Genomic DNA, 23,806 nt, shown 5'->3' with positions numbered 1-23,806 from the left:
GCTGCCAAGTCGCTTCAGTCGTGTCCGACTCTGTGCGACCCCATGGACTGCAGCCTACCAGGCTTCTCTGTTCATGGGATTCTCCAGGCAAGAACACTGGAGTGGGTTGCCATTTCCTTCTCCAATGCATCAAAGTGGAAAGTGAAAGTGAAGTCACTCAGTCGTGTCTGACTCTTAGCGACCCCATAGACTGCAGCCCACCAGGCTCCTCCATCCATGGGATTTTCCGGGCAACAGTACTGAAGTGGGGTGCCATTGCCTTCTCCAATCCCAGGCTGAGTGGAGTTTAAATAGTGTGGGGGCTTCAAAGAGTCAGCTTTAACTGTCTGGTAAAACCACTTATGTGAAAAAAAATTTCCCAGGAGGCAATTCCTACAGGCTAGCAGCATGAAGAAGAGAGAGATAAATCCCAGGTCTTTGTGATTCCCATATGAATGGCCAGTCGGAGGGGAACAATTAACATGCTAAGCATGTGAGGCCTGGCCCATAAGGGACCTCCTCAGAGTCAAGAGAGGCTTTGTTAGGCTAAGAGCTCACGGTCTGAGGCTCTGGGGTCGGTTTGGCCAAAAGAAGAGGGACAGGGAGAACCCAGTCCCACCTGAGTCCTTACCCGCTGGGGAAGCATAACAAATTTAGCAACACTCAACCTTGGAGCCAGAAAGCCCCAGATGTCCTAGTCCAGCCTCTCATTTTACAGGTGAGGAGACAAGCCCTGAGAGAAGAAATGACTGACTTGTCCAAGGTCCCAAGCCAGTGAGCGAAGGGCAGTTACTCTTCTCTCCTTAACCGCTGGAGGGAACTCCAGCTGCACTGCTGCAGGGGCCTCATTCTGAAACACTTAGGGGGACCTTCACTGCCGACGCTTCTCTCCAGTGGATGCGTCCATTCAGGACTTAACTACATCTATTCTTTTTTGAGTTATTATGAAAGGTTTACCAGCTGCCTGTCTCTTCCTCCACTTTTAAAGGGTGGACTCTCATCTTTTAAATATATTAGTTTCCTAAAGAAAAGCCCAGAGGCCTGAGTATCACCTGCTTCCCTGCCCCCACTTACTCAACATAGGGGCTCAGGCTCTAGGCTCTCTGGGCCCTGGGTTCCAAATGCTGACTCCTGAGGGACAGTCTAAAGCTTGCAACCAAGCTTTACTCAGCCATAAAAAAGGAATGAAATAATGCCATTAGCAGCAACATGCATGGACCTAGAAATCATCACACTAACTGAAATAAGTCAGACAAAAAGATAAATATTATGGTGGAGTAATAAGTGAACTTATTTACAAAACAGGAACAGACTCAAACACACAAAATAAATGGTTACCAAAGGGGAAGAGGGAGGGTAAATTAGGAGTATGGGATTAACAGATACACACTGCTATATATAAGATAAACAAGAATTTATTTTATAGCATAGGGAAGTATATTCAATATCTTGTATTAACCTACAATGGAAAAGAATCTGATAATATATATGTGTGTCTGTGTATATATATCCCTGTGACTCAGATGGTAAAGAATCTGCCTGCAGTGTGGGAGACCTGGGTTCAATCCTTGGGTTGGGAAGATCCCCTGGGAGACCCACTCTAGTAGCCTTGCAAAGAACTGGACACGACTAAGCAACACACACACAGAGTTGTTTAGTCACCAAGTCGTGTCTGACTCTGCAACTCCATGGACTGTAGCCCACCAAGTTCCTGTGTATACACGCTCACACATACATATAGATACATAACTGAATCATTCTGCTGTATACTTGAAATTAACATGATATTGCAAATCAACTATACTTCAATTTAAAAAAATGTCAGGCATCGCAGGCACTTAACAGATGCTAGATTTCTGTTAAGTGGCTCCGCTGGCTAACCTTAATGTGCTGCCATCCCACTGGGAACCCTGGAAGCACAGGCCACTGAGCTAGTGCTTTCCCAGGACAGCTGCCCTATGCCCTCTAGGAGGCACAACTCACAGGTGCATTCCAAGTACTGACCCTGAGTCACTGTCTGGAGACAGTCTTAAAAAGGGCCTCAAGGGCGTAATAACCTTTGTATGGTAAGTTGTTCACCTGTGTGCAAAGATGAGCTTCCTGAACGTCACACGATACTGGCAGAAACGGCAGCTCTGGCAGAACAGATGACTTGAGTTTCGGAAATCATATGCCGGAAGAGGAGAATGCAGAGCTGGGAGTTTCAACTGTGTGTCCACTGTCTTTCACATTCATCTGCGCCTTTCTGCTCTCAGTCTCTGCCACTGCCCTCACGCCAGGCCTCATCACCTCTTGTTTGACAGCTGAAGGTCCACTGATCCACTCTTGCCCACAGTGCCACAGGGCACACTCACTCAACACAGACTGGCTCACGGTATTTCCTCTGCCTGCAGAATAAACCTCCCGAGCCTGATGAAGGCCCTACTAATCCAGCCTCAACTTAACGTGACATCACCGCTACTACTGTGCCATGCAGTGTAGCTCATGCTTAAATGACCTTGAGTTGTTTCCTCTGCCTGGAACATCCTTCCTTTCCATTCACAGCTTTCTCTGTCCTCATTCTCCTTTGTCTTTCAAGACTCTGCATGCTCAGACCCTTCCTCCTCCCATAAATGCTTCACTTCTTTGCCCCTTGCCCTGGTACTTGTCAGTCTGCCTTCTTACCTTAATAGAAGAGGAATACATCTGTCTCCGCCTAAAATATGTTGTTTGTTTCATCTTTACATCTTGGCAGTGGAAGGCGGTGATGAATAAATGAGGAGACAGAGGAAACCCTGGAGAAAAGCTAAGGATAAGGGACAGGAATTCACCTACCTGTCCTTGACCTGCAGCAGGTAGCAGACCAAGCAGTAGCCAGCACAACTCTGCACAAAATTGCGCTGGGCGCTGAGGAATGCCTCAGTGGTATAACTGCCATGCTCCTGTAGGAAGTAATCGAGCAGGGAGAGCTGTGACTGCTTCTTCACCTGGTGAATGGATACAGCGTTGACCACTGGTTCAATCATGCCACTGTCGGCCGAAATCACAAGAATCTTATATGGCTTGATCCACAGGGGTACTCGCTCCTGTTCCCAAATGGACTGTGAGGAGACACACAGTGGCATTCAGACTCTCTAAATGAGAGGGGGGGCTAACATCCCTTCTGTTCCCAGCCTCAGACAGTTCCCATCCTTGGTGGCCTTGGATTCTAGGCCATTGAGTAAGTAAAAACCCTGTTATCCCACTGAGGGCCAGGAAGTTCTGAAAGGAAATCCAGGGTCTAACACACAGGGTGGCATGCAGGAAAAGGCATCTTATAGAGAGACGTTCAAAAGAGGGAGAGAGGAGAGGAGACCTCACTGTCACATCCCAGGCAGGGCAAGTGGGAGCTGTTAATCCAAGTTCAAACAACTGGGAAAGACACCAAGAGATTTAGGTTCAGAGGAACCTTCTCCAGAAAATGAAAATATTTATATCAAGAACTGATTAAACAGGTGAATTTGCTTGTAGGCATCCACCCTGGGGGGTCAGGGATTGACATCTTAGCCCACCGCAAACCACTTGCTGCAAATCAGTTGGGAGTTTTTTGATCTGTGATCAGAACAGGTGCCAGTCACAAAAGGGCCACAAGAGAGCGCTGTGGAGCTGCTCCTGGGGCTTTACTTCTGGGGAGAAGCACCAGCTTAGTTTAATGGAAATCCAACTTCGGCCTAGGCAGGAAGTTGGTCCCCAGCAGAGTTTCTGGCAGAAGGACCTGTGTGATCACCTCAGGTGGGCTACAGATGGGCTGGGTTTCCCTTCTTTCTCCCCCACTTCTCTTACCTGCAGTTGCTTTAACACCTGAAAGGCCAACAGCTCCTGCCGAAGGTCATCCCCACACTTGACGATGACTGACAGGAGCCGCCAATTGGGGAGATGGCCATAGGGGGAACCCTCTCTAATGCGCCTGTGAAGAGAAGCAAAAAACTGTCAAGGGTGATTCCAGGCTGCCCTGGTGGTCCAGTGGTTAAGAATCTGCCTTGCAACGCAGGGGACATCAGTTTGGTCCCTGGTCCAGGAAGATCCCATGTGAAATCTTGCAACTAAGCCCTATGCCACAACTGCTGAGCCCACACACCCTAAAGCCTGTATTCCACAGCACGAGAAGGCACTGCAGTGAGAAGCCCGCGCACCGCAACTAGAGAGTGGCCCCTGCTCTCTGCAGCTAGAGAAAGCGCCCACGTGCAGCAATGAATACCCAGCACAGCCAAAAATAAAATAAAAAATATTAGAAAAAAAAAAAAAAGAACAGGGGGTGATGCCAGGTGGAGGACAGAGACACAACTTCTACAAAAAACTCAAATCAAACCCCCCTCAAGGTAAGGACTCAGATTGCCTGAGGCCTGACGGATTTTTCAGAGGAGACTGACAGAACATGGAGGGTGGATCTCTACCCAACTCACCGTACTTTCTCCTGCCAGGGCTCTTTGAGAGCAACTGCAGAAGGGTCTTCCGGGTCTCGTTTGAAGGCTGTGGGGGTGTGAGCCAGCTGCTCTGAAAGGCGCCGTCTAGCAGGAAGAAACTGTATCATTTGCTTGGAGGAGCAACCCCAGAGCCTCCTGTCCCTGTCTATGCCGGCATTTCCTGCACTGTCTCCTTGACTCTGGGCACACAGAGATAGAAACCTGTGCTGAGACAGACTCATGGAAGGAAACACACCACTGATACCCTTCTGCTCACCTGGTGGTTTGTAATCATGTTAAATGCAGATTAGCAGCCCCTCCCCATTTTCCTACCAAGATTCTGCATCAGGACAGATACAGCTCCAGCATCTGCATTTCCCACACCATCTCCTCCTCCTCTGAGCAATGCGTCTGACACGTGTGTCCTCTGTCTTCCGAGACACACTCTGGGAAATGCTCAGACCTTCCTCTGGTGCTTTCATTCCTTTGGAGTCCTTTTAAAATTTACTTTCTTTCTGTAGTAGCCCAGTAACTTCCCAACCCACACCTTCACTCCCTCTAGTTTGGTGGCCTCAGGACAAGGACAGAGTAAGGAGAGAGAAGCGGGAAGCTATAGGCTGACAGAAAGGAAAGGAACAAAGAGACAGGTGGTGCCTAAGAGAGGGATGAAAAAGGAGGGGCCGCACGGTCTGCCCATACCGGATGTCACCTGCTGCGATGAACACAGGCTCCTTGCTTTCCTGGCTGGTGATGCTGTCCACGGAGAACTGGGAGATGTTGTCACAGCTGTTGGTGTGCACTTCAGGGAGCTGGGGAGAGCAGGGCACTGCAGGTCAGAAGCGCTGAGCACAGGGGCGCCTCTTCCACCTCCTCTACAGAGCACCCTTCATGCTGCCCTCTCCACAGCATGACCAGTCCTCCTTTTCAAACTCTGCTCCAAGAAGCCTCCCAGGTCATGCATCTCCTGGACCCTACACTATCTAGGTTCCCCACTCCGCCCCCAGACCCTCTAGCAGTGTTTCTCAGTGTGTCAACTATAGCTGCATCAGAATGACCTGGAATGCTGCTAAACCACAGATCCCAAGCCACCATCGATCTGAATTTAAATGACTGGGAATAGGATCCGGAAGTATGAATTCCTAACGAAACCTCCAGAAGACTTCCAATGCATTCCAGTTTGCAAACCACTGCCAGGACCATCACAGAAAGCCGAACTTTCAGCTTTATACTGAGAGCTCCCCAAGGCCAGGAATGCAGTCTTCCTTAGGGTCCAGAACAGACCCTCTCCAAGCTAGGTTCCTCTGAGCATTTCTTTAAACGAAGCCATCTAATCTTTGATTTACTTTGGCTGTGCTGGGTCTCTGTTGCTGAGTAGGGGCTACTCTCTAGTCGTGGTGCTCGGGCTTCTTAATGCGGTAGCTTCTCTGGATGTGGCTCCTGGGCTCTAGAGAGCAGGTCCAACAGCCGTGGCACACGGGCTTAGTTGCTTCGAGTCATGTGGGACCCTCCCTGACCAGGGATTGAACCTGTGTCTCCTGCACTAGCAGGCGGATTTTTTTTAGCACAGAGCCATCAGGGAAGCCCTGCGCCATTCAATCTTACCTCCTCACCTCTAACTGTAAACTACCAGCCTCCAAGGCCCGTATCAAGCCCCTTCTTTTCTTCTTCCTTTGTGCCAGTGCGTTTCTCCTAACCCCATCCGCCATTTCTGCACACTGCTTTGTTGTGTATCTTATACATAGATTTTTTGTTCTCTTAAATGTCTGCATCTGATCTCCCCAGTTGGACTGCCAGCTCAAGTACAGAGTCTGACTTTTCACAAAGTGGAATCTGGTTGGGTCATAGCTCTAACAGAATCCTGTTCTGGATTCCTATAACGCCAGAACAAAATCCCAGTTTCTTTCTGCACCTTACAGGATCCTTCTTATATCTGGCTCATTTTGGCCTCTCCAGCCTCATTCTTTACCACTCTTCATCTCACGACCACACATCAGAGCCACACAAAATTTCTTTCTATTCTTAAAATAGGCCAAGCTCCCTTGTGTCTTCTGGTCTCTGCACGAGGTGTCCCCTCTGCCTGGAATACTCTGTCCAGCTAATTCCTACCTACCTCCAGGCCTCAGCTGAGATATTACTTCCTCCAGGAAATCATCTGGGGTGTGTCCAACCCCAAGTCTGGAATAAGCGCCACCCCCACCTGTACTCTTGCCTGGAAGATCCCATGATCGGAGGAGCCTGGTAGGCTGCAGTCCATAGGGTCGCTAAGAGTCGGACACGACTGAGCAGCTTCACTTTCACGCATTGGAGAAGGAAATGGCAACCCACTCCAGTGTTCTTGCCTGGAGAATCTCAGGGACGGGGGAGCCTGGTGGGCTGCCGTCTATGGGGTCGCACAGAGTCCAACACGACTGAAGCGACTTAGCAGCAGCAGCAGCAGCCACCTGCAGATGCTTGCCTGGCACCGAATTCTGTCCAGCACAACCTGGATCACACCACACTACATCTACCTGCTAACTGGGCTTGTTCTCTCTCCTATTAGGTCACAAACTCCTTGCAGGCAGGGTCCAAGCCTTGTTTACTAGCACACAGCACTCAGAGTGGGCAAAAAGAAGGCCCTCCATAAATATTCCTTGAATGAACAAACATATGACTTATTCTTCTTTGCTTTATATAGCAGGTGTTCAATATACATTTTGATTAAATTTTCCACTCTCCCCTGGGCTTAGAAGTTCCTCTTTACGTTAAGCCTAAATTCTTCTTGCTGGAAAACAAGCTCCAACTGAATTTATTCCAGTTCAGTTCAGTCGCTCAGTCGTGTCCGACTCTTCGAGACCCCCGTGAATTGCAGCACGCCAGGCCTCCCTGTCCATCACCAACTCCCGGAGTTCACTCAGACTCACGTCCATCGAGTCAGTGATGTCATCCAGCCATCTCATCCTCTGTCCTCCCCTTCTCCTCCTGCCCCCAATCCCTCCAAGCATCAGAGTCTTTTCCAATGAGTCAACTCTTCGCATGAGGTGGCCAAAGTACTGGAGTTTGAGCTTTAGCACCATTTCCTCCAAAGAAATCTCAGGGCTGATCTCCTTCAGAATGGACTGGTTGGATCTTCTTGCAGTCCAAGGGACTCTCAAGAGTCTTCTCCAACACCACAGTTCAAAAGCATCAATTCTTCGGCTCTCAGCCTTCTTCACAGTCCAACTCTCACATCCATACATGACCACAGGAAAAACCATAGTCTTGACTAGATGAACCTTTGTTGGCAAAGTAATGTCTCTGCTTTTGAATATGCTATCTAGGTTGGTCATAACTTTCCTTCCAAGGAGTAAGCGTCTTTTAATTTCGTGGCTGCAGTCACCATCTGCAGTGATTTTGGAGCCCAGAAAAATAAAGTCTGACACTGTTTCCACTGTTTCCCCATCTATTTCCCATGAAGTGATGGGACCGGATGCCATGATCTTCGTTTTCTGAATGTTGAGCTTTAAGCCAACTTTTTCACTCTCCACTTTCACTTTCGAATTTATTCCAGACTAGACCTAGTCAGTGCTTCCCCGCTCACCCCTGTCACTAACTACCCGACTCATTTGAGCATTTGCTCCAGCCTGCCTCAGGGAGTGTTGTGTTGTCTCAAATACATTGAAAGCGCCTGGAACAGGCCCTATGGCCAGTACTACTTCCTCGGAGCTCCCTCACCTCCACCTGCAGCTCGCCTATGTCATCCACCGACCAGGCCTCGTCATCGTTGTCATAGTTGGGCACGGTGCTGAAGCTGCCTGCCCGCTGCTCGTGGGTGATGCCGCATTCGGGCAGGTTCTCTACAGACCGGGTGCTCCGAATTCGGTTCTCGGGGATTCGGGCGGGGACACTAGTGGTGTCGAAGTTTTCACATTCGAGGACCTCCACATAGATCAGGTAGGGAGCCTGGGGGGTAGTGAGAACAGTATTTGTAATATCCCTCCACCACTGCTCTCCTCAAACTCAACCTTGGTAACACAGTCTGTCCTGCTACCCACCCCTGCACCAGCGCCTCCATCAGTCCCCAGACACCAGGAATGCCCTACTTAGGGCAGGAACTGATCCTGTGAATACATATGTAAGAGTCTGGCTGAGAGTATATAGGTCTAGCAAATGTTCAGCCGAGCTTCAAAATGTACAGAGGGTGCACCTGACCAAAACCACCCCAAACTATCAATTACCACCCATCAGAGAGGCCTGAATGCCTCTGCGGACTTGTCCTCAAAACCGAAAGACTAGGAAAAAGCTGGGCACTGTGCCCAGGATTCTAATCTTCAATACGTCTTCTGGAAAAAACAAACAAACATCTGAACCATTAGTACTCATTTCAACCAGCATACTACTTTAGCTAATTCTCTCCAACGTGAACTGGGCACCTTTCTCTCCTTCTCCCTGCCCACTGTGATCAGAAAAGGTCTTAGAAACAAACATTTCTCTACTTTTATTGTTGCTGTACCTGGAAAGCCTCAGAGTTATGGAAGGGCTGGAGAAGGGCTCCCAGAAGGACTAGAAGGTGAGGAGAGTGGCTCTTCTCTGAGACAGAGCAGGAGGCAAGCTGAACACATTAGGCCTCTTTGGTCCAGAAAAACAAAGCCCAAGAACAGGGACAGGCGGGCGCTTGGAATCACAACAGAGCGGAGGTGAAGTCAGGCTGACAGGTGCATATGAGCTATGGAGGAGTTCAGGATGCCAGGGGGGCTTCCCTGGGCCTGTACACACAGCCACGGGAGTAGAGACAGATGAGGGGTCTGGTTGAGGCCCGAGCCCACCTACCTTGTCCTTAGAATTGAGGACGACAGCCTGGGTGTGGGGCACGCGGACCACGTGGTGGTCGAAGCCAGCAGTGGGCAGCCAGACTCGGGCAGGGAGCTTGTGGTTGAGCAGGGAGAGCTCTGAGATCAGCCGCTGTGTCTTCTGCTCCTTGGTGGGGAGTGTGGCCAGCCGCTTGCCAATCGCCATCAGGGACTTGATGAATTCTCGCTCAGGAGCCAGTCTGACGGGCTACAGGGGGGTGGCGTGAAGTAAAAGATGGTGAAGAAACCATAGAAAAAAGTGGTCCTCCCACTCAGTCACAACTAGCCCCGCAGGCCAGGGGTCCCAGTGTTTCCAGTACTCCAGGGAAGGGAGACCTGACGGCCCTCTCAGGAGATCCCACCCACGCCCATCAACCTGAATTGGGAACAGGCGGAAAAGCCAGCACTGCCCTCCTTCACAGGCTGTTTCTTGACGGGAAGGGGGTGTGTGACTCCAGGTCACTCGATGCACCCCACTTCTCTTGGACTTGAGTTCCCGAGGAACTGTCCCAAGGCTCCCAGACGGACGGGAGGATGACATCCAGAGAGGTCTGCCAGGGACCCAGACAGCAATGCTGCTCACACCTGAAGTGCTTCACCCATCTCAACAACGAGGCCATCCCTCTCCCCACAGGATCCCTAGGCTGGGTGTCCAGCAGGCCCGCAGAGCTCCAGAGGGGAGCTGTGAATCAGTACCCCTCCTTTCAAAGGAGGATTCAGTCCATTCAAGTGACTGCTGCTGCTTCCACAGCACCCCCCTGCCCACCCCACAATCTCTCACCGAGGGTCAGTGCGCATGCAGGGTATGAGGCAGGATGAGCAGACTTTGCACTAATGAGGGAACAATCAACGGGGAAAGAAAAAGCAGATGGAGGCTGGGAGGTGTGCACAGGTGGGTGGAGAAGACAGCTCCTTTCAGGCCCTGGTGCCGGCCCTGAAGGCCTGTCTCAGTGATTCCTCCTTGGATCCTCTTCCCCTACCTCTCAGGGACTAGGCTACCCACATTCGCTCCCTCCTGTGGGCTTGGCTGCTCACGCTGGGCACTTCATTCTTAGAAAGGGCAAAGTCAGTGTTGGGAGTCAGGCGGGGATGGGGAAAGAGATGGGCTCAGCTAGACATGGAAAAGGGCTCCTTTCTCAGCCTAAGTCCTTCCACCTTAAGGGGCATTTTATCAAGATGGCCACCCAGCTCCCTGGCCCATCTCTCCTCAGCTAGGCAAGGACAATCTCTCTTCCTCAAATAGAAACAGTAGTATCTCACTCACCAGGCTTCTCTCCCTCTTTGTGTGTCAAGCTCAGTTTCCCGAGTGAGAATTTCTACCCTCACCCCCTCACATTGCCATAAAGAGCTTCTTTGCAAAGCTGAGCAGTACCAGGCCCAGCTCTGCATGTGCTCAGAGCCAGGGTTCAAAGGGACAGCTCAGCTCTCAGGCTCTACCCACAGGGGACTGGCCCAGGGCCCCACACAGTAATGAAGACCCAGGTGTCTGAATCAGTCAGGAATGCTTCGGGAGGCAGGGTTGAAAAAGAGATAAAGACAGGAAGACAACAGAACTAGACCTCTGGTCCCTGGAAATATCCTAGGGGCTTCAGAGAGAGAGAAAGAAAGGAAGAGGAAATCTGGAGACTCACTCCTTCATTCATCCTGATCCCCTAATCCATCCACTCAGGTGGCAAATGGTCATGGTCCCAAAGACCCTCCACCCCAACCAATTCATAGTTATTTCAGATTAGAAACAACAGAATTCCTTCCCATCCTCAATTCAGCCTTTGGGCTGGGAGCCCCTAAGTTACGTCAGCATGTTGGAAATATGACCCCCGGCCTCGAGAGAGAGGCACTGCCACATGGGAGGAGATAGGAGTCATGACTGAAAGGGGATCAGCAAAGAACAGAGAAAACTGATTGGGAAGACAAATCAAAAGTAAAACGTAAAAGAATCATCCAAACTCCCAGAGGGTCCAGCATTTCCTCTCACGTCTCTGCCCAGCAACAAGGTCCGAGACCCTGTGGGACCGGAGGGTCAGGGGTTAGTCCAGAGGGAACAAGAAAGGAGAATGAGGGTTACGAAACATCCTGGGCAGGGGGCTGGGAAAGGGAAGAACTCAGACCTGAAAGAAATGTGAAGTTAAAAAGGAAACTGGTGTGGGGAGGCGCAACGTTCCTTCAGGCCAAATCCTATTTGCTTCTCCAGTCAGCTCACCCAGCATGGGGCCTGGCATTTGGAAGACACTGAATAAGTATTTGATGGTCTGACGGCAGAAGCCACAGGGAAAGGGTGCTGGGTGGGAGAAACAGGATCCTGGGGGTTTCTGCCAAGCAGCTCTTGGCTTCAATCCAGGAGTAAATTCTACCTCTCTCCCAGCTGTTTGCTCTAGAGAACCAAGAGCTGGGGGCTGCGTTGCACTACAACCCAGCTGTCCTGGGAGAAGGATCAACTGAGCCCCCTCAGCACTGGCAACGAAGAGCAGGGGCTCCTCCAGGTCTCGGAGGCCTGGGAGTTAGGGGCTGAAGTCCCAGGAAGAAAAGGCAACTTTTAACTCCAGCCTTGACCTGGGGACTCAGAAGACCTGGGGACGGAGAGGAAATGCGGCCATGGGGGGAGCCTGCCACCCAGTCCCAGCCTGGCCCGACTTACGGAACTGAATGAATTATCAATACTCTCGGTGCTGGAGGAGAGCTCCTGGGAAAGGGCCGGAGGGCAAGGGGGAGAAGAAAGGGGCAGGGAGGGAAGGGAGAGAGACAAAGGCATAGAATTTAGCTCCAACCTGGATCATAACTGTTTCTCTTATGCAGCTCTACCCTTCTGCTTTAATGAAAGAAAGTCAGCCCACAAATGCCACTTGCCTAGATTCTTGACATTGTGGAAGATGCTAGAAAGCTAGCGTAGACCTTGAGGTCAGAAGGGTTGAAGAGGTAGTGGCCTCTGCTTTTCATTTCCTGCCCTTCTGTTCTTGCCTGCACAAGCCTTCCTTCTAGGAAAAAATCCTACAGCTGGGTCCGTCAGGGAGGCAGGTACCTTGATGCTGCAAAGCTTTCCTGCTTCCTCTTTATTCACTCACATGCTCAACCAACCCCTTCTCCATGGAGACCACCATTGAGACTGAATTTAACAAGCTGCATGGCCCCCATACCAGAAATCCCATGTTCCTCAAGCTTCTTGGAGATGTCAAGGAGAAAGCAGAGCTAACCTTTCAGTGCCAGGTACATCTCCTCTCTAATCAGCCTCATTATCACCCTGGGAAACCCAATCCCACCCCTGAATCATGTGATGAGGGCTAGCAGGGACCCAGGAGCATGAAACGTCTGTGCTAGGTGCTGCTGGGAGTTAAGGACAAGTAACTCTCTTCCCTACCAAACTTCTGTGGGCTTCCGATCAGGCCGTTTCATGTGACACTCAATAAACTACAATTTTTGGATGTAAGCTGAGAAGCCAGGTCCCAACTGAATCCGTCTGAGAAAGCTGAGTGGCTGGCTGCTCCACAGCAGCTGTCCTAGTCCCAGTTCGGGGGAGTTAGCTAAAACTCACCCCATTCCTGTCTTACTAGTGTCTGCGAGCAAAACAGGGACAGGACTGGTGCTGCAAGTCACTGAGCGGCTCTGCTGCGCTCGTGCACAGGCCCACCCTGGGTTCTATCCACCAAGGTCTCCCAGGACAGGGAGAGGGGCAATATGGGTACACGGTGCACAGGAAGGGAGGGTCCTGGACTCGAGAGACAAAGTCAAAGCCGCTCTCAGGGCAGGAGGGCAGTGGTCACTGAGCTACTCTGCAATCAGAATTTCAAGCATCTACTTAATTCGATTCCACGGTTTACATTCTATTCCAGCTGGAGGCCCTCTTGTTGGGTCTTTCTTTAAAGAATCTGGAGAGAGTGGCACTTTGAAGAAGTCAAGCTGTACACTCTCCCAAGGCCACAGCTCTTCTGCTTGGAGGGGAGTGGTGGTGGGAGGGAGCACCAAGGCAGCCAGGATGCGCAGGCTGATGATGACTTGCTGGCTCAATCTCTACCCCGGAGTTGGGTGGGGAAGGAACAGTAGGCAGGATTTGGGTTCCACAAGCCCCGTGCCAGCTGCTTCTACAGACAGGATGGTCCTGTCTGACTCATTAACAGCCTTGGGGGCAGGGAGATATACCATGAACTGCTCCTCTCTCCTCCTCTGGAGACTTGAGTCACTCAAACTGAGTCAGCTCTAAGGAGAGAAGCTTGAGGCCAAGAAGCTGACATCACACTCTATCGGGCTGGAAGGCCTCTTGGGCTTCCAGTGTGATATACAGATTTCTCTGTACAAAGGTTATAGCCCTGAGAAGACAAGGCTGATTTACATTACAGGGGGAACGTGTTGGGTGGGGGTAGGATCTAAATCACTCCGTTCCCTGAGCCCCCACCCTAGGCCAAAATATCCACCAAGTGGTTACAACTGGAAAGGAAAACTACTTGCCCCACTTAAGAGCTCCCTGACGAGGTTGAGAAAAACTGCTCTGAAGGGCTGGGCTGGGCGGCGGGTGGGAGCAGGAGCGGGAGGAGATGGGAGAAATCAGTGCTGGAGCCCTTTACTTGTAGGGAAGAGTGTAAAGGATTCCTCATTAAAAAACAGAACCCTCTGTGAAATGTGGGGAGAGAAGAACTCTGCTGGGAGACCCTAGGCAGGAAGAGACTGCACGAGCACCTGGGATTCTTCTTGGAGTCCTCGCTTCACCCTCCAGAGGGTCTCTGCTGGTGGTGGGAGCACAGTATTAAACTCAGAGCCCACGGGGAAAGCCAGAGAGGGCGAACAGGGTGTCTCTCCTTTGAGAGTCTCTGTTCAGACCTTAGATAATCCTGCGTTTTGTTTTAGTGAGCTGTATACTTCCTTCTCACGTACAGGAATCAACATTTCAAGAGAGTCACCAGAAAATCGCTAGAACTAAGAAATTCAGTAAAGTTTCAGGATACAAAACTGAAGAGTCACAAACCAAACAACTTCCTAGATAATGGGATCTCCCTATTACTTTGTAAGTTCCTGGAGGAAAGGACAGCATTTTATCCTACATCCCTGCTGCTTCCAGCACAGGCTCTGCGTGGACAAGCTTGAGAACTACAGGCTGAGTGAATGAATGTTGCATGACAGGGGAGGTGGACAATTAGAAGAAAGAAAACCAATACTTGGAAGACAAAGGCCTTGAAAGATGTATCTTCAAAAAGTCAAAGGGGTTTGGAGAGACCTCTGGGCTGAAGACTCCAACGCTTAGACTCCTGGTGACTCTCACTCTCACATTTCCTGGGGAGCCACAGTGGATTCTGGTGTCTCTTTCTGCTAGCATCATATAACCTGGGAGTGGTGTCTCCTTTCGTCCCTGGATCTACTGACCCAGGAAAAAGGAGCCAGGTTGGGAAGAATGGCAGCTGGAGAAGCCAATCTAGAGGATTTTAGCATTCACAGAATACCTGTGTCTCAGCATCACCCCAAATCCCATCCTAGGCAGTAGTGGGCTGCAAGAGGGACTAAGGATCAACACAGAGGACAGAAAGCCCAAGGCCTCAGTTTTCCTGGCCCTAAGATGAGTACTACAAAATGCCCACAGAGAAAAGCCAAGAGGCGCCTGACACGAGGCACCAAGGGATTCACTTACAGCTGCTCACACTCATACCACTACAGGCTTGACCCCAAGAGGAGCTCCCAAACCCTGCATGACCTCAGTCCCACCAGCTCTGGATGATTCTTCTTGCTCTCCAACAGCCTCCTTTCATGACCCTGGGCTTCCTGCCAAGCTCAACTGGAAATGAAAATGGTCCATTCTGGTTCTGAGAACAGCTGGGCCCTGCCTGTCCATGGGCGTGGAAGCCTTCATGGCCAAGGCCTAGGCTGTTCTTTCCCGTGTGGGCTCTGACAGCTGAGGCTGGGTGTGACAGACACTGGTTGAGAAACTTGAGGCAAATCATCTAACCCCTCTGTTTCCTCAGTGGTAAAACAATACCTGTCTCTTAACGTTGTTGTGAGGATTAAATGTAAAATATCTGACATGACGCTTGGCACGTACTAAGTGCTCAGTAAATGTATCACAACACCAAATTTCCAGACAGACCAGGCTCTGTATTCTCTTTCCCTCCTGCCTTTCCCTGCCCTAGTCACTCTGACCTCTTTACTTGAAAGAAGTCCCATTGTATCAAAAATGTGGGTGGGTTGTGGGCCCCAGAGAGGCAGATGCCAGCACCATGGCTACACGCATTCTCCAGCAAGTGCAAATGCCTCAGTCTTTTCTCCCTTCTGCCCTAAGGCTAGGCTGGCAGCCAGATGGGAGCCTGGCTGGTGGGGAGTCGGGTGGGGTGGGGACTGGGGGACCATTTTCTGGCTGGGACATTAGGTAGGTCACTAACACTTGGTTGTTCATGGGGCAAGTTTCCCTGCTCTCTGTCCAGATGTGGAATAAATGGTGTGTATGAAGCCCGGCGTACTGCATCCACGGGATCGCCAAGAGTTGGACACGACTTAGAGACTGAACAATATGACCAGCTGGTGGCTTATCTCACCCCACTCTGTATCCTAAATGGGACACCCCGACTGCTGCTTTCTCTTCTTGGGTTCAGGTCCTTGACTCGACACTGGGTGTGCCCAAGATTTACTCTGTATCAGGACTGCTTCCCTCTTCCTTCTGTGCTTCTCCCAAATGATATGGGAAAGAGACAAGCAAGACAGCCCTTCCCCCAAGGAAAGGCAGGCGGGAAGGCATTCTGCAGATGCCTCAGTGACAGGGAATGAACCTTACCCTTATGTCAACAAGGAGCAGGATCTCCAGGGAGTGAGGGAGAGGGATTATGAAGAGCAGTGGCCAGCGGAATGAAGCTGAGGGTCTACTTATCATCTCCCCTCCCCCAGCACGCACAGAATTCACACACAGAACCCCTTTTCCTCCCCGCCATGGTTGCTGCTTTGAGAGGACCTGGTAGATATCCCAGGGTTCAAGTCAGGCTGGGGAGGCTCTCTGCCACAGTTCTCAGGAAGTAAAAGGATGGTAGTGCAATTTAGTAAAAACCCACTGGACAGTCAGGAGTATCAGCCTTGCTACTAAGCTATACGACCTGAGGCAAGTCACTTTATCTCCCTGGGTCTCTGAGTTCTTCCTTTGTAAGACGAGGCAGCTGGAATACATGAATCCTAAGGTCTTTTTCCATTCTAACATTCCATCTTTAATTGGTGAAATGAAACAGAGGGAAGGAGTGAAACGGACAGAGTAACCCTGAACCAGACATCCTGTCTCCATGCCACCTGGCTTGCCCCTCCGTCCCGCCCGGGAATTTTACCTCGTCCTCATTCTCCACTTTAGGGTTGCTGGCTGTTCGTTTCAAGTTGCTGCTGAGACTTATGCTGGCGGTGGCATCTGACTTAGAGCGCTGGTGGGTCCTTTTAGAGGGAGACAGCCCTGTGTCGGGGGCTGGGCTCAAGGAGGGCAGCTCCCTCTTTCGGTGAGCGGGCTTCAGCTCATCTGAGAGGATCAGCTTCCGTAGCTTGGTCCCACGGGAGTGTCGCTGAGTGGAAATGTGCATGTCTGAAGAGTAGGCCCCCAGCAACAGAGCACACTGGAGGGAAAAGTTAATGCTCTGGCGGCAGCGGTGGACTATGTAGGGCTTGATGGCATCACCCACGTCCTCGTCCATGTGGATGTACATGTTAAGCAACTGGGGCAGATAGAAGTCCACATCCTCATTACGAAAGCAGAAGAGCCGGTTGCCAATGTAGGCCTGCACTCCAGGCTCCTTGGAGTTATACAGGTATGAAATGGCCATGGAGATGTCAAACAGTTTCGACTCAAACAGCCTCAGCAGCCAAGACTGTTTGGCCGAGTTGTTCTGCCGCCGCCTTCTTGCTCCCTTGGCTGTGCCTGAGGCCACCGTGGCCCCCATCTCATCTTCCTCCTCCCTTATCTGGGCGGGTGGGTCGTCCAGGCAACGGATCTCGCTGTCCACACCATCCCCATTGACCAGCTCCAGGGGGGTGCCTCTGCTAGAGATGGCCACGCCTCCATGCAAGAGCTTGACTTTCTCCAGCACCTCCTGGCAGGCCTTCTGGGCCACCTCAGGGTCAATCACCGAGAGCTCCCCGACCCCCTCCGTGATGACACTTAGCAAGGAGCCCCCATTATTCCCTGGTGGGCCAGGAGCGGGCTCAGAAGTTGGCTTCAGGGGGGCAGGCTCCACTATCGTGTCTCCCATGGCCACAGCCAGACTTTGAGCTTCCAAGCTAGAGAAGGAAGGAGGGAGAAAGGAAGAGAAAGGGAGACACACACACACACCATTAGTGGTGCCAACCTCAGGTCTGGCCCTCACCAGGACACCTTCCCAGGCATCCCCTCTCTTTATGTCTTCCGGGACTCATTCAAACTCAGATGAAAAGTCATCCCCTCCCAGGAAGCTTACCCTGACTCCCTCCTTCCACCTCCGACCGCTACATTACTCTTCACTCCTTCTGTGCTTGGTTACTCAATTTAGCCTCTGTTCTTAACTTGTATTTGTTAAATGTTGCTTTATGTTTGTTATGTTTATATAGGTTTACAAATTCTTCAGATAGACTGGGAAGCAATTCTGGTCTTAATTCTCTTGTCCCCACTCTTCAAATGCTTTTTTCTCCCTCCATGCTCTTCCGATATCTCCCTCAAATGCCTCGCCAGTAACCTTTATGTTTTCCTCTTTAAACTGTATTTTGTTCCTCATGTAACACTCCATACACAGGTCCTGAACATCTCACCTTTATTTAGTGCTAAAATCTTGATGTGTTTTTCCAGTTATAGATACTTTTCTTACCTTCCTTTTTAGACTCAACGCACCCAAAAAATAATGGCCAGCAACCACCATACCAGGCTTTACCGAGAAGAAAATAGCTCAGAAACATCCATCGTCAGCCCTGCTGAGGTGTGCCATTTCTCTGCTCGTCTGAGGACATGACATCATGCTCCCTTCCTCCAGTGCTGTGGCAGCTGAAGGATGGTGGGAAAACTCCTGAACTGGGACTCAAACAGGCTGAGATTCAAAATCTAGGCTCTGCCAGTATGTGTGTAAACTTAGGCAAACCACCTATCTTCCGAGTTTGTTTCCTCAACTGTAAAATGGGAAGAAACATGTCTATTTCTTAATGTCACTGTGTATTAACAAAGTGAGTAACTTTATGTGTGCGAAAGAACTAACATGTCTGTCCCTGGCCCACAGTGTGTGTGTGTGTGTGTGAGTCACTGTTGTGTCCAACTCTTTGCGACCCTATGGACTATAGCCCACCAGGCTTCTCTGTCCATGGAATTCTCCAGGCAAGAAAAGTGGAGTGGACTGCCATTCTCTTCTTCAGAGGAACTTCCCAACCCAGATCGAACCCTGGTCTCCTGCCTCGCAGGCAGATTCTTTACTGTTTGAACTACAAGGAAGTCTAGTACAGGCACACAGTAGTACTCTACAAATGCTGCTAAGTCGATTCAGTCGTGTCCGACTCTGTGCGACCCCATAGACGGCAGCCCACCAGGCTCCCCTGTCCCTGAGATTCTCCAGGCAAGAACACTGGAGTGGGTTGCCATTGCCTTCTCCAATGCAGGAAAGTGAAAAGTGAAAGTGAAGTCGCTCAGTCGTGTCCGACTCTTAGCGACCCCATGGACTGCAGCCCATCAGGCTCCTCCGCCCATGGGATTTTCCAGGCAAGAGTACTGGAGTGGGGTGCCATCGCCCTCTCTGCTACAAATGCTAGTTAAATCCTAATCACCTAAAAGGTTAATAAACTATGCACGTGCACATGCCTATGTTGTTTATAAGGAGAGTGACTTAGTTTTCTGTGAGCCCTCTCCTATCCCAACCCCACTTTCCCCCATCCTCATACACACACTCCAAGAACTGGAGGGGCTGTGAGAAGACAAAAAGATAGGCTGGAAGCCATGTGTCCAGAATCTCCAAAGGAGAAGAAAACATACAACCAACAATTCCTCTCTGGAGGAATCAGAAGGAAAGTCAGTGAGAGGACACCTGATAAACGCCACTGCCTGCCTAGAATGATTCTTCAGAGACTCACTAAATCCAGATCAGGAGAATCAGTGCAGAACAGGAGGAAATCTCAAAGCAAGGACTGGGAGAGGTACACTATATTAATGTCAGATTGACGCAGCTCCAGAGTCTGGCTGTAGGTAGCAAAGGACTCAAGAGGCCTCATCACAAATACATATAGCGTGCGGCTACGTCACACTCAAGAGCATGAGCAGGAGGAAGGCAGAAGCAGTTGTGGAGCTGGAAGGCAGGTAATTTCCAACTGATAGTGACATCAACGAACCTGATAAGTGGGGATTGACCCTAGTGAACCCAAGTAAGTGGAAGGAGGCTCAAGATACAGACTCTCTAGTCACTCTGCAAAGCCCGAGTTTCCACTGCTACTCTTTCAGTGCCTCTTCTTGAACCTCTGAAATGTTAAGACTCAAGGTTACCTTCATCTGCCCAACATACATAGTCCAGCTTGCTCTCGCCCAGCAGTCAACCACTAACGTTGTGCAGGAAGATGGATGGAGAACTCTTAAGTTCTCAAGGAGTATTTAAAAAAAAAAAGGCTAATTCAGTTTATTTTTCGCCTAACTCTGTCAAGCAAGAAGTTCATCCCCCAATTAAATTTCTCTGATGCAGTCTGAGACTGGAATCAGCAAGAAGGTGGCGACTCTTTCATTGTGCTCTTTCCCAAATGAGGCAGTGACCTCTGAGCAGCAGAACCGGCATGGCCGCCTCTGCCCATGTGGATCTGTCTCTACTCGCAGCTGTGGGTCGCACAGGAATAATAAGAGGGAAGTGTTCATCAGTACCTGCTGCAACTCTGTAGCGCCCTGCACCAAGGGTTCTCAGATTCCTCAAATTCATCTGGGGCCACTACTACCCTTTAGGTCTGCTTAGACACTCACAAAACAGACTCAGATCACTTTATATAACCAACTCTTTTTTTTTCAATCTCTCTATGCTTGGCACATGATTCTCTTTTCCTCTACTCCAGAGATTTTCAAGACACCAAAAGCTCCTAAAAGACCACTTATTAAAACTTCCAAGGGAAAAGAAGTTCAGACATCCTCCCACATACAGCATTTCAGATTTCACTAGGAAATACAGACGATCTGGAAATGGTCACAACTGGGATTACTACTGGCACCAGGAAGGAAGGCGAGGAGGCCATCATTTCTTTTATCCCAGGGTTGAGCTAGAAATCCCATATTACAGTATTTAGGGGACTTGCCCACTGAACAGAACAGGTCCCCCATTTGACAACCTTTACTCCCCAGGGAACAGATAATGTCAAGAGGAGGAGGAAAAGCAAACTCCTCTCCTGTAAAGGGCAGCTCTGCCACTAGAAACCACCAAACAGGAGTTTGGCTTCCCTCCTGGCCTTCCTGAGTCTCAGGAACTGCCTGCCTCTGAAGCAACTCATGGGGAGAAGGAGGAGCTGAAGGAAATGGTTGTTTTGGTAATTTAGGCAATAAGAAATAAGAAATGGATTTTTCAAAACCTAAATTCAGATATGGTCTTTAACATCAGTTAATTCATTCTGAAATGCAAAGAAAATATAGCTTTGATGAGTAACTGCTCTAAAGAGAGTGAAAGGACTAGAAAGCAAAAAAGGAAGAAACGGTTTCTGTATTCACCACCTTTCCCCTTTTAAGTCAGAGAACTAGAAAAACCCCAGAGAAGAAAATCCAAACCTTTAATATCAAAAGACTCCTATGGCTCTCAAGGACACAGACAACTGAGGCTCCACACTTCACACTGGGAGCCTAAAGTGGCCTTCCGGTGAGGCTAGAAGGGAACTGAAGAGGTGTACCATGGCCCAGACTAGCAGCTAGCTTCTCGGAAAGGGGTGTGTGTGGGAGGGGGACGGGAATGTTGACAACCAACTGGCTCCACACCTGATATCTGGGCAAAGAAGGGAATCCTCAGGTGAGCATCAGAGGGCTTGCTCAGGGCCAAGCAGAGAACAGCAGGGAAGGAGGACGGAGAGGCACACGTGTATGTCTTCTGTGACTGAGCATCCAAGTCTGCAGAAGATTCTGGGGGTAGGGAACGCTATCACTTAACTTGGCTTCTTGCTTCTCATCACCTCAAAAGATTCTAGACAAACAACCCTCCACTGGCCTCCATGAAACAACTTGGTGGATTGGTCTCTGCTAGGACAAGATGTAAAGAGCCCCAAATCAATTTCCTCACACAGTTAATCACCATCCCCTTCTTGAAATCTTTTTCCATGAATTAGATAAACATGACTGCTTCAGATCGGTCCTCATGTTTTTAATATGTTCCTGTATTTTCATAGAATGACCCTTAAGAGATCATCTTATTTATTGCTTTACCTCCAAACAGAAAGGTGAGCTCAATTTTCCATCACCTTTTAAAAGATCCCTCTGGAAAAAAAAAAAAAGATCCCTTTGAGATGGAGAGATGGATCATGTGAACCGGAAAAAAGAGTAGTGGAGCCAATATCTTCATCCTACAAGGTAGTTAAGAGAGGCTATTAAAAGTTAATGGATAGGGTGGGAGGTGGGAGGGAGGGGACATATGTGTACCTATGGCTGATTCACACTGATGTATGGCAGAAACCAACACAATATTGTAAAGCAATTATCCTCTAATTAAAAATAAATAATTTTTTAAAAAGTTAACGGAAAGGAGGTTCAAATATGTCATTTAAAAGTACTCAGGCTTCCAGTAGAAACAAAAACAACATATAAACAAGAGAAGTATGAATCTTCTGAAACACAGTCTTCTTTTGTAATGATTAATAAACCAAAAAACAGAAGAACAAAAATTTTATCTAAAGCTCTGGCAATAACTGTCAGAGAGAAACACTAAAATAACTAAGAGGTTATCTTTAGGAGTAGGGATAAAGGGAAAGGGACTATTGATTTTCATCATAATTCTTTAAGTACCACTGGATTCGTTACCAAATGCACATATGTCTTTAATAATAATTTTTAAAAAGAAGCAACCTAGATGTCCATCAGCAGATGAATGGATAAGAAAACTGTGGTACATATACACAATGGAGTATTACTCAGCCATTAAAAAGAATACATTTGAATCAGTTCTAATGAGGTGGATGAAACTGGAGCCTATTATACAGAGTGAAGTAAGCCAGAAAGAAAAACACCAATACAGTATACTAACACATATATATGGAATTTAGAAAGATGGTAACAATAACCCTGTGTACGAGACAGCAAAAGAGACACTGATGTATAGAACAGTCTTATGGACTCTGTGGGAGATGGAGAGGGTGGGAAGATTTGGGAGAATGGCATTGAAACTTGTAAAATATCATGTATGAAACGAGTTTCCAGTCCAGGTTCGATGCATGATACTGGATGCTTGGGGCTAGTGCACTGGGACGACCCAGAGGGATGGTATGGGGAGGGAGGAGGGAGGAGGGTTCAGGATGGGGAACACATGTATACCTGTGGCGGATTCATTTTGATATTTGGCACTAACACAATTATGTAAAGTTTAAAAATAAAATAAAATTTAAAAAAAAAAAAAAAGAAGCTGCTCTTCAAAAGGGACTTCTAATCATCCTAAGCTGCCTGTTCTGCTCCTGAGGACTCCCTCTTCATGTCTCAAAGTCTAACTCAAACCTTTCTTTAAGGAGGTCTTAGCTCATCCTTCCCTCTTAACCTCAATGGTAAAAATGGAGTTTGAGTACAACCCTTCCCTTGTAGAAACACAGAACCAAGCCATCAAACAGGCTCGAGCCCTACCAGGAACCAGGTAAATGCTGACCCAAGGTCCCAAGGCAGAGTGGCATTAGGGGATAGGGTAGGGAGAACAGTGGTCTCAGGGAAGTTAAGTCAATATTGAATGAAGCGGAGAAATCTGTTCAGGGCTCTAGAGCTGGTATAAGTAGATACAAGCCAGACAGCCCAAGCCAGCTCTGGGAGCCCCTGGTGTAACTGACAGATGGCAAAGAAAGCAACCTGTACACTCACCTCTCTCTGAACTGTTCCTCCCCACCACAAGCTCCAAATGCACTTGAACTAGGCTCTCTCCGGTCTCATGCGACTTACTGAAAGGTCCCTCTCAAGCTTCTTCCCCAAATTAGACAATCTCAATTTGCTGCTTTGGATAGTGTTCAGCAAATGTGTCCTCACACAGTGTGGACCCAGCTCTGAGAAGGAAGCAGAGCAACTAGGAGGAATATGACTTATCTTTAGGGGTGCTCCCAAGGAGCAAAGCTGCTCCTAAAAAGGGGACTTATGAACTCGGACACTGGCTGGCTAACGAGGAGGCAGAAAAAGGGGGAAGTGGGACAAGGTAGCATGATTACTTTCAAACAGGCTTAGAGTAGGAAGATGTAGGGAACTTCACGTGTCCTTTTCACTACTGGAGGCCAAGAGAGAGACATGGTATACAGGTGAGCAACTAGCTTCCTAAGTCCCAACTCAATCCAAGTGTTCTTTTCCAGCCAGTTTCCTCAAAGGATTTTCCCACAAACGTACTGTACGCCTACAGAATCTGGAGTTATGGCTCAAGAACAAGAGCAAGAGCAAAGCTGGTCAGCAACTTGAAGCAGTGGGGAAACAAATCAAGGCAGATGAAAGAGTCAGGCCTGGAGCTTGCCTTTCAAACTGATTTACTCCCA

At 49.2% G+C, this 23,806-nt stretch overlaps 1 protein-coding gene across 5 annotated transcripts in view; it reads right to left on the bottom strand.

Moving 5' to 3' along the window:
- The window catches only part of PI4KB (phosphatidylinositol 4-kinase beta), a 28,659-nt gene that overhangs the window by 2,935 nt on the left and 1,918 nt on the right, over positions 1 to 23,806 (bottom strand). For 2 of the 5 annotated variants that reach the window (XM_070367106.1, XM_070367107.1), the window contains 8 exons: positions 16,483 to 17,419; positions 11,841 to 11,885; positions 9,186 to 9,413; positions 8,091 to 8,318; positions 5,100 to 5,209; positions 4,401 to 4,505; positions 3,781 to 3,904; positions 2,794 to 3,059 (listed from right to left, as the gene is read on the bottom strand). In XM_070367106.1, coding sequence (XP_070223207.1) covers positions 2,794 to 3,059; positions 3,781 to 3,904; positions 4,401 to 4,505; positions 5,100 to 5,209; positions 8,091 to 8,318; positions 9,186 to 9,413; positions 11,841 to 11,885; positions 16,483 to 17,419 — 2,043 coding nt within the window. Of the gene's footprint in view, positions 1 to 2,793; positions 3,060 to 3,780; positions 3,905 to 4,400; positions 4,506 to 5,099; positions 5,210 to 8,090; positions 8,319 to 9,185; positions 9,414 to 11,840; positions 11,886 to 16,482; positions 17,420 to 21,524; positions 21,576 to 23,806 lie in introns of all 5 variants that reach the window. The other 3 variants (XM_070367108.1, XM_070367109.1, XM_005894949.3) reach the window with 3 other exon arrangements.

The sequence above is a fragment of the Bos mutus genome, chromosome 3 (genome assembly GCF_027580195.1).
Source record: "Bos mutus isolate GX-2022 chromosome 3, NWIPB_WYAK_1.1, whole genome shotgun sequence".
Classification (NCBI taxonomy): domain Eukaryota; kingdom Metazoa; phylum Chordata; class Mammalia; order Artiodactyla; family Bovidae; genus Bos; species Bos mutus.
This window is presented reverse-complemented; position numbering and strand designations above follow the sequence as displayed.